The sequence below is a fragment of the Rhinopithecus bieti genome, unplaced genomic scaffold (genome assembly GCF_001698545.2).
Source record: "Rhinopithecus bieti isolate Rb0 unplaced genomic scaffold, ASM169854v2 scaffold_6536, whole genome shotgun sequence".
NCBI lineage: Eukaryota > Metazoa > Chordata > Mammalia > Primates > Cercopithecidae > Rhinopithecus > Rhinopithecus bieti.
In genome coordinates, this window is record NW_016805524.1 from 1,751,814 (window position 1) to 1,763,204 (window position 11,391).

Genomic DNA, 11,391 nt, shown 5'->3' on the forward strand with positions numbered 1-11,391 from the left:
TAAAAGAGACTTAAAGACTAACTGAGGGAAAAACAGATTTATAGTCGCCCGTCTTAAATTACTTAACACTGTTGCTCACATAAATTAATGGAGTGGAATGGCCAGTGGAATTACTTGCACTATGTAAATTATTTCTCCATATAGTTGAACTAGAGAGTCTGTATAGTTGAGCTAGAAATAAGTGTAGATGATGCTACTGTATAAAGTAAAACTTGTACAGTAAAAGGTGGCTAGAAATTAATATTAATTGACCTCTTGTCAGATGTTCTGAGATTGGTATCCACCCATTCCGCTTCACAAAACAGTTCTAAGATCACAAGCGGCTTTTGTATCACTAACCTCAATGGTATTTTTCTGTTCTCATCTTCCTTGAACTTCAGTGCTTTGATACCATTGACCACTCCCTCCTTAATTTGCCAACACCACATTCTTCAGATTTCCTCTTACCTCTAGAGCTGCTCTTTCTCTTTCACCTTGATAGAGTCACCTTCTTTACCAAATCTTTAATGATTTTAGTTATTCAAGATGTAATCCTCATCTCTCATGTCCTTCTACTGTTTTCTCTAGGTGATCTCATCTACTTCTTTGGCTTTACCTTTATTATCTGTTTATTATTAACTACCAAATATATAGCTCCAGTTCAAATTCCAAACTTGATCTTCAGACTAAGTAGCCAACTTTTAAATCTATTTGCATAACTCACTGCTGTCTGGAACTCAGTGTTTTCCATACTGAACTCATAACTTTTCCCAGAAAACTGCCAGGTCCTCCTCCAGTTGTTCATATCTTGGTAAACAAAACCATCAAAGGAAATGCCTAAATACCCTCCCAGACATTTATTTGCTTCCTACTGCATATCCAAGCCATTATGAAGATCTGTTCATGTCCCCTGCTACCACTCAGTCCAAGCCAGCACAACTCTTGCTTAGGCTACTGTAATAGCCTCCTAACTGGCTTCTGTACGACTACTTCTGTCTCTCTCCAATCCACTCTTCCCTATGTAGCCTGAGTGGTATGTTAGGAATGAAAATTGGAAGGCCTTATGTATTCTGACCTCCATCAGTCTTATCAGGCTCCTGTCAAACCTCTCCCATTCCAGCCATGCTGGCCTTAGAGTGTTTCAGATGAGGTTTATGGTACCCTGTCTCAGGGCCTTCATGCATGCTTTCCTCTTTCTTCCACTCTTCCCTCCCTTCTTTATCCAGCTAATCTCATTCATCCTTTAGAGCACAGCTGAAATACCATTCCCTCATGGAAGTCTTCCCTGATGCATCAGACTGTATTAGAAGCACTCCATACTTTTCGTGGTCCTTATCTCAATGATAATGAAATGATTTTTTTGTGCAAGAAGCTTAGTGTCTTTCCACACCTTCATACCCCACTATAACATCAGTTCAGTGAAAGCGTATTCATGGCTATATCCCCAGCACCTAGCACAGAGCCTTATACATAGTACAGGTAGAACACTAAATAGTTGCTGAATGAATGAGCATTCTGCACATGTTCTCTTAATTTTCACTGTAATGACTCCAAGACTGCTGGATAACTATAGTTTTAGCTGGTCTTCCTTTCTCATCTGATCAGCCCATGAATGCCAAATGAATTTCACTAAAACACTGCTAGACCTAACTGTGATGCTTAGTACATAGGCACTCCATAAGCATTTGAATAACAAATGACAGCCAAATTGTCCAGTATTTTCACTTTCCTCCTCTGCTCAAGAACCTCTAAAAGCTGCAATTTTAACCTTTCCTATCAAAATTGTACATACTTTGTGGGCAGATAGCGTGGCTGATAATAGAAAAAGGCAGTCAAGTGGAATAGAATTAAAACTCTGGACTCTGGTTACCTAGGTTAGAATCCTGGTGCCATTTACTAGCCATATGACTTTGAACAAGACAGTTCTAAGCTTCAGGTGTGTGATACAACCCAGTGAATGTTGTATAGTATCTACCTCATTAGATGTTATGAGGATTCAGTGAAATTTAAGTGAAAAAACATATATGAAAAGTACTTAACAAGTTCTAGCACATGGAAAACATACAGTGTTAGCTATTATTTTTATCACTTCTGCTTTCCTCATAACATCTAGACAACACTGGGCTCATAGTAAGTGTTCAGAAAATATCTAATGATTTTGTAAGAGTGACAGCAAATAGAGACCAGTTAATACCTATCTTAATATTGATATAAAATACCTATAACAAGGAATTTGATTCTACTAATTTTCCATCAATTGAAAATTTTTTTCTCCATTCGTGTAGCAAATAGTTATTGTGTGCCTACTGTGTGCCAGACACTTTGCTCTAGTGAATAAATCGTTCATAGACCTATACAGATTCATCTATACTCTTCTCTTGAGCCCCTGATTAGCATAATTTGCATTTGCAAAATGACTTCCTAAGATATAGGATATTATTGTCTTGACCAAAAAGAACAAAGTCAGCTAGCCCATGTGGAGATGATACTATCCAATCATCTATTATAACTATTCACAGACATCATGGTTAGAGTAACTGTTTGCTAAGGGAGAAACTAATAACATTTTTTTCAATGTCAAAACTGTTAACAGTTTTTTCAAATGTACAGCTGAAGTTTTATTTATTCCACATAAAGAATGATTCTAAGCACTTAACCTAAGCAATCCCCTTCTGCTAGAGAGGCAGTGTTTTCAATGGGGACCTTGTATCTGAACATCTAGTGCTTCCTGGCACTGCCTCTTGCTGGTTATATGACCTGGAGCAAATCACTTAGCCTTTCTGAAGACTAGTTTTCTTAAAATAAATAATTAATAAAGTAATAATTCCTCCCTAGAGTTGATATGAGGATCAAAAGAAATAGTAAATATGAAAGCTCCAAATGGTTTAAATTGCTGTGTCAATGTAATATGTTATCAGTGTGACTTTTTTTTTTTCCCTCAAAGCTTGGTGCAAACTCATGTTTTAGGTTTGATAGCATCTAGACACCCCTCCTTTGTTCTGAATAGATTATATTAATTCCAGAACTTTTTTCTGTTTTCTTTCTTTTGAGAGCCCTTCTTTTGTCAATTCTAATTTTGTTAGACAAAGACAGGGCCATTAAGAGATCTAAAACTGGAGGCCCAGAAACATGTTCTTCAGTACCACAGTCAAATGGTCACTCAAACTTTCACCTGCAAACAACCAGCACAGGCATTCTAAAAGATCTGTTTTCTTTGCTACTAGATTTTATCAAATTTGTGTATCAACCCTGTTAATTTTGTCATAACTTTTGGTCAGTGTGATGTGATCTGGTCTTTAAATTACAGAGATTTATATTCATTTTTAGATTATGAGACATTTCAAAACAGAGTTTCTTGGAAGGACGGGAAGGCAAGGATTAAGAAATAATTTTAAAAGTGGTGGGGCCTTGACGGATTGAAAAAATTTGAGTCTTACCTGAAGCATGGAAGGATTCTTTCTGAGGACCAGAAGACCCACAAAAATAGTCCCAGTGACTCTAGGAGCAGTAGGAATTTGTGGTAAATAACCCCAAAAGCATGGAGGCAGCCAAAATCTAGGATGGGTGGGCTAGAGAGTGTTATTGGAGGTATCATAGTATTATAGTCTTGTGTATTTTTAATTTAGCATGACTAAATATCCACAGTGCTAAGTGCAGTACAATGTATTATAGATAAACAAATAAATCCATAAATTCCTTGAACCAAACAGACAAGCTTTCTGCCCTGAAGGGACTCAAATTTGTAGGGTGGTATTGGGTGTGGAAATAGACAATAAACAAGTAAATATGTAAATACATAATATGTTACATGGTAATAATGTGTAATAACATTTTTTTGCTATGGAAAAAAAGCGAGGTAAGATGGCTAGGAATAGCATCAGAATTCTCTCTGACCCAAGTCAAACTCATCTCAAATTTGCTCCCTCCAGGGTTTACCTTCTTGATTAATGGCACACCAATCCTCCCACCTAGAAACCTCAGAATCGCCAACTGTTTCCCTCCTTCCACATCTAGTTGTTTAACAAATATCCTGTTGGTTGGTTGATTGTACCTTCTAAATGTTCTTTAAGCCATCTCTTCCTTATATTTCAACTACCAACAGAACCCTATAATAAATGCCCCCTTGGTCCAATGTAACCACCTGGGCTCCTGTCTGCGGATGGGACAGTTCAACACTGTGTTTCTGAAGGACATCTACTGTGCTACAGAACATAGGGTGCAGATAGAAGCCAATGGGCTATGAGGCCATTGCCCTCCTCCCTTATGAGAGGCCAGTTTGTTTTTGTTGGCTCTGGGTCTCAGGGAGTAGGGTTAGGGAAACAAACCAACCAATAAAAAATAGCCATCCAGTTACTCACTGTTTAATTTTAATGCTTTGCAAAATGCTTTCTATTGTGTGTTACTTTTATTGTTTATTTCCAGTCATATGCAGTTCCCCTTCTCACCAACAGTTGAATGTAAGCAGGGTTGTTTTGTCCTGCTTACTGCAGGAACAAAGTTGTAGCACACATTATGTAATCCATAAACAGTTATTGATCAATGAATGAATAACTCATACTTTTCATCGAGGCTAATCTGTCAGCCACCATGAATTAGTGAGGTGTTACTGTGAAACACCACGAGTAAAGAAGTTTGTGAATTGGATCTTGAGCTGGGCATGGTGGCTCAACGCCTATAATCCCAGCACTTTGGGAGGCTAAGGTGGGAGGATTGCTTGACCCCAGGAGTTAAGAGACCAGCCTGGGCAATATGACGAAATACCATCTCTGCAAAAATGAGCCGGGCTTGATGGCGCATACCTGAGTCCCAGCTACTCAGGAGGTGGATGTGGGAGAATTGCTTGCACCCAGGAGGTCAAGGCTGCAATGAGCCGAGATCACATCACTGCACTCCAGCCTGGGTGACAGAGCAAGACACTGACTCCAAAAAAAAAAACAAAATGGATCTTGAGGCACATGTCACCCCGATGTCCTTAGTTCAGCAAAACTTCATAAAGGCCACTTCATGAAATCATGAGGAAGGGCAAACAAAATATAAGGAAGATTCAGAACCACAAGCAAAAAAAAAAAAACAGCTAATTGGGTTGTCTAAGTAAAGAATGAAAATAGCTCAGACGTTTTTCCCATGCTTCACTAAAGCCTTCATTTTCATGTGTCAGGGTGCTAATGTAAAACTTCAGTGATAAGTTCTATATATAGTGCCAAAGACTAGTTCCTTTAGGGATGCCATTGAATCAAAATCTTTTATATCTATAAAACTTTTGAAATATACTGAGATATGAGATCTCAAAGGCAGATAGATAAGAGCACATATTCTGGCATCAGAATACCTGGGTTTGAAAGATGTTTCTGCCATTTATCTGTAGAGTAACCTAGGCAAGTTACTTCTAAATATAATGATAAAATATCTATGTTAACCAGTTGTTATGAGGAATGCAATTGTTAAAATATGTAAGGTTCTTGGAATGGTGCCATGTTTTCTTTAATTGCTATGTAAATGTTCAAGATTATTGCTATTATTCCTTGTTTAGACTTATATTTAGCTCTAATTTTTTTCAGAAAACTTAGGGTGAGATTACTGTAGTTAAGCTGAAGTGACATAGCTGGTTTTTGAGCATGTTGAAAGTAAAATAATTTTTGCAGTTTCTTTAATGTAAATTATCTGTGTACAAAATAATGCTAATATCAACTCAGCGTTCCAATTGTGTGATTATCTTCCATTTAATTTTCAGGAGAATCCTCATTGACACTGGAGAACCAGCAATTCCAGAATATATCAGCTGTTTAAAGCAGGCTCTAACTGAATTTAACACAGCAATCCAGGAAATTGTAGTGACTCACTGGCACCACGATCATTCTGGAGGCATAGGAGATATTTGTAAAAGCATCAGTAATGGTAAACAGAAAACATTCATTAAGCTCATTGAGGAAAGCCATGTTTGGAGAATAATTTATTTCAGTTACAGAGCTAAGTAGTCTATAAACCATTTACTAAATGCCTCAGTTTTAAATGGTACTTTTAGAAATTGATGAGACTGTTGAATATTGTGCCTAGTTTTAACAAAGGAGGAACGGAAAGTCCTGATTTCTGTTTCAAATCCTCAATTTTACTTTAGTCTGTGAGTTACTATTCAGACTCAATCATAACCAACAACTGTTGAGCATTTACCCTGTGCCAGACACTGCACTAAACAATTTATGTGGATACTGTGAGGTAGGTGCTCTTATTGTTCACATTCTAACAGATTATCTCAGGCCTTCTGTAACTTTAAGGCAATTACTAAGATATGCTGAAATTCAGGGAAGATATCATTGTATTGATAATTCATTGTCCCTGAAACCTATACATTACTGATATTTTCCATCTCTTTATTTCCTCATCCCACCGTCATATACCTAGATTCGTTCATTAATTCATTAAACAAATATTCCTTTTACTGTTGTATGTCAGACAGTGTTGTTGGCACAAGGGGTATGGCACTGAACAAAACAGACAGTGTTCTCATGGAGCTTTATTCCAGTAGGGACGTTAATGGTAAATAAATAATAGATCAGTCTGGGTGCAGTGGCTCATGCCTGTAATCCCAACACTTTGGGAGGTCAAGATGGGTGGATTGCTTGAGCTTAGGAGTTAAAGACCAGCTTGGGAAACATAGCAAGACCCTGTCTCTCCAAAAAAAGTACAAAAGTTTCCCTGGTATGGTGGCATGCACCTGAAGTCCCAGCTACTCGGGAAGCCAAGGTGGACCGATTGCTTGAGCCAGGGAAGCTGAGGCTGCAGTAAGCCATCATTGTGCCACTGCACTCCAGCCTGGGCACCAGAATGAAAAAAAAGAGAAAAAAATAGATCAGATCATCGTGGATGCTATGCAGGAAAATAAAGGTATAAGAAGAGAAAGGGAAGAGAGAGTAAAGTGGAGAAGGGCAAGGGCTGTTACATCCAGAGTGGACAGAGAGAAGGAGCAAGCTCCCGGCAGGAAGGCCTGCCAGGCAAACAGCATTGCAAGAGCAAAGATGCTGGAATGAGAGTGTGGTTGGCACATTCAGGGCATAGTAAGGAGGTCAAGAACATTCATGCTCGTTTACATTGAGCTAGTATTTTTAAACATTTGTAAAGATCTGCTTTTTTAGGCCTTGTGACAATAATTGGGACATCTCAGCTACCACACCCAATATCACCAGGCGGCCAGTTATAAAAAAAACTAGCAAACAAGCTTCCTTACCCTCTTAGCTCCTTTCTTCCAATCTAAGGGGACTGTATACCACAGGAACTTATAATCTCTCAGTCTGACTTTTCCTTGTCTTACCTCTTTTAATCTTGTCTTATCTCTTCTTTTAATCTACCTATTAAATCTTGTTAATTAAAAAACTATTTTATGCCAGAGACGGTGGTGTGTGCTTATAATCCCAGCTACTCAGGAGACTGAGGCAGGAGGATAGTTTGAGCCCAGCAGTTCAAGACCAGCCTGAGCTACAAAGTGAAACCCTGTTTGCGGGGAAAAAAAAACTATTCTGTGATTTCTTCATTAGCTTTGTCACCTCAGCCAACTCTTCAGATTTTCCGGTTGAAAATTAAAATATTTGTAGCCCACTTTTTTCCTTCATAAATCAATTTTATTGAGCTTTAATTTACGTACATAAAATATGCCCATTTTAAGTGAACAGTTTGGTGAGTTTTAACAAACATGAATACCTACGTGACCATTCCAGTCAAGATATGGAACACTTCCTCCATTCCAAAAACAGTCCCCTGGTGCTGCTTTGCAGTTATTTCCCCCATCCCCAGGCTCCAACAACCACTCAAATAGGATAAGTGTTATCATTTATATTTGCACATAAGTTTGAAAACAGATACAAAGTTATAGTATGACATTCATTTTGTAATTTTGATATAATTGCGATTTTTTTAAATTGTCTACTAAAGGTCTCATAAGCAGAAATGTAACGCCTCCATTTCTTTGCTGAAAGATAAAATTATACAGCTTATAAACAAAAAACAAAAAAAACTCAATATCTCAATCTTGTTATATGATGTCAGTTCCCAGAAAAGCATATCATTATTTTCCTTTGGCCTCCAAGATTCAAAATAATAGAGTTTGGGGTTGGAAGGGGAAGTGGTATTTGTTGTTGTTTCTTTTCTTTTTATTTCAGTGTTTGTCTCCTTTATCCTCAAACTAGCAGATTCCTGTACCTTGTCCATTTTTCTTTGAAGTATCTCTTTCTGCCTTTATATTTCCAGTGCTACCATCTTAACCCTAATATTCATTACCTTCCAGCTGGGAAATTGCAGTCATTCCCCTCCTGGGCTCTCTGATCTCCTTTTGGTCTCCTTACCCACAGCCGCCATATTTATCATGAGTTAACACTATTTCATTGTCTTACTAAAGAATGTGTAGTGATTACACATGGTAAAGTTTATATTCTTCTATTTTGTAAAAGGTAATTTAAGACCCTTTCTGATCTGAGCTCATCTTACCTATCCAACTTTATCTCCACTCTTCCCAGCCAGTATTTTGCAGTAGAAAAATTGATAGCATTATGTTGTCAGACATATGTCATGTTCATTCTCATGTTAATGCTTTTGTTTGTTTGGTTGGTTGGTTGGTTTTTTTTTCTTTTTGAGACAGTCTCACACTGCTGCTCTGCCTGGAATGCAATGGCACGATCTTGGCTCACTGCAACCTCTGCCTCCCCGGCTCACTCAATTCCCCTGCCTCAGCCTCCCTAGTATCTGGGACTACAGGCACACACTACCACACCTGGCTAATTTTTTTTGTATGTTTAGTAGAGATGGGGTTTCACTGCATTGGCCAGACTGGTCTCGAACTCCTGACCTCGTGATCTGCCCGCCTTGGCCTCCCAAAGTGCTGGGATTACAGGTGTGAGCCACCATGCCTGGACTTAATGCCTTTTCTAATGCAGTTCCCCTTACCTACAACTCCTTCTCTGTACCTTTACCCATCCTGCTCCTCCTGTAAGTCACACCTCAAGTTCTATCATATTTATAAATCCTTTCCTAACTCTCCTTTCTCTGAACTCCTGCTGCCTTTATTAGCCAAATTGTCCATTTAATATTCATTCAATGGGACCAAATATAGTTGTTTGTTTCGTGTTTGTAAGTTTTGGTTTCCCAATCAGGGCAACTTTTAAGAACTTTGATATCACAGTGATTGTATTCAGTGTACCTAGTATACTGGTTAGTTAATTGGCACTCAATTGTTAATTGGTTAATTAATTTATTTTCTTTGTGTCAGTGAGGAGTGGTATAGATTAAGCTTATTTTAAAGGTTTAATATCTTAGCCACTGGTTTGGGGCTTCATTTCAGTACTCATAGCAAGGACCTCATGCTATCATCCTTTTGTTATTAATTACTGTATGACACCTTTGCTACATGTTAGGCACCTGGATAGAGAAAAGTTTCCAGGTTCTGTATTACTGCCTCTTCAACACTTGTCGGGATGCCAAAGTTAGCTGAGATTATGAAGAACTACTTTTAAATGTTTTATATAAACTAGGAGTGACTTGAAAAATATAGAGGCTTTCATGTAAACCTAGAGGGGCATGAAAGAATGAAGAGCTGTTTGGTTGAAAGATATGAAATAGTTACATCCCAGAGATAACCTGCTGTAATTCATCCCATATTCTGTTGTCTCTTAATGTTAATATTTTATGCAGTCATTCACAAGTGTTAGCTTGTGAAATGATCTCTTAAAAGTTGAAAAGTGAAAGTTGATCTCTTAAAAGGCTTAATTATAATTGAAAGTGTGAATCAATATATTTTATATGTTTTATGACTAGACACTACCTATTGCATTAAAAAACTCCCACGGAATCCTCAGAGAGAAGAAATTATAGGAAATGGAGAGCAACAATATGTTTATCTGAAAGATGGAGATGTGATTAAGACTGAGGGAGCCACTCTAAGGTAAGTAAATGTCCCTTAGCCAGGGAAGGTGAAGGGTCTGTGTATATGTGTCGTAAAAAAGGATGGAAGGATCCCAGCACTTTGGGAGGCTGAGATGGGAAGATTGTTTGAGCCCAGGAGTTCAAGACCAGTGTAGGCAATATACTGAGACCTTGTCTCTACCAAAAAAAATTTAATTAGCTGAGCATGGTGGCATATGCCTGTAATCCTCGCTATTCAGGAGGCTGAGATGGGATGATCGCTTGAACCCAGGAGGCGGAGGCTGCAGTCAAGATTGTACCACTATACTCCAGCCTGTGCAACCGAGTGAAACCCTGTCTCAAAAAAAAAAAAAAAAACGGACAGCAGATTTATGCATATGTGCTGGTATGTGTAAAGAGTACATCAGGAAGGATACAAAAGAAACCCAATAACATTGCTTACTCTGGGCAGAGAAAATGAGTTGCTTGAGAAATGAGAAAAAAAAAGACTTCACTCTTTATTAAATTGTTTATTTGAATCATATGATTACCATTTTTTTGAAAAATGGAATTTACACTTTAAAAAATTAGCGTTGTCTTCTAAGGAGGCTTAGGGATCTACCTATCAATTCAATTCAGGGCTTTCCCATATTCTCACTTCCAAAAGATGACCCATACCAAAATTAAATAAGTTTTAGGCCTGACCAATCATACCTCATGACCTATCTGAGGGCTTCAAAATGGTATTTTAAACTCAGTTATTTTAAAACTGAACTCCTCTCTCCCCCACAATCTGTACCTGTTTTCTGATCTCAGAACATCCACTTTTCTCAGTATGTAAGACTTTACTCATTCTTCTAAGACAGAGGCTTCAGGATTACCTTGCACTGCTCTTGACCTTTACCATCCCCCTCGCCTTGCCCACTACACTGATCAGGTTAGTTTTACATCAAAATATTTGTCAGCTGACACAAACAAATGGAAACATATCCCAAGCTCATGTTTGTGTAGGATCAATATTGTGAATATCATACTGCCAAAAGCAATCTACAAATGCAACACAATCCCCATCAAAATACTACCATCATTCTTCACAGAATTAGAAAAAACAATTCTAAAATTCACATGAAACCAAAGAAGAGCCCGCATAGCCAAAGCAAGACCAAGCAAAAAGAACAAATCTGGAGGCATCACACTACCTGATTTCAAACTATACTGTAAGGCCATAGTCACCAAAACAGCATGGTACCAATATAAAACAATCACATACACCAATGGAACAGAATAGAAAACCCAAAAATAAACCTAAATGCTTACAGCCAACTGATCTTTGACAAAGCAAACAAAACCATAAAGTGGGGAAAGGACACCGTTTTCAATAAATGGTGCTGGCATAATTGGCTAGCCACATATAGGAGAATGAAACTGGATCCTCATCTCTCACCTTATACAAAATCAACTCAAGATGGATTAAGAACTTAAATCTAAGATCTGAAACTATAAAATTCTAGAAGATAACATTGGAAA

General features: G+C 38.0%; 1 protein-coding gene across 6 annotated transcripts in view; it reads left to right on the forward strand.

The window, feature by feature from the left end:
* Positions 1-11,391, forward strand: part of LACTB2 (lactamase beta 2) — a 35,605-nt gene that overhangs the window by 1,746 nt on the left and 22,468 nt on the right. For all 6 annotated transcript variants that reach the window (XR_001885750.1, XR_001885751.1, XM_017872734.1 and 3 more), the window contains exons 2-3: positions 5,711-5,874; positions 9,778-9,904. Coding sequence is in view for 4 of the 6 variants with exons in the window: in XM_017872734.1 (XP_017728223.1) it covers positions 5,711-5,874; positions 9,778-9,904 (291 nt within the window). In the remaining 2 variants the exon portion in view is untranslated. The remainder of the gene's footprint in view (positions 1-5,710; positions 5,875-9,777; positions 9,905-11,391) is intronic.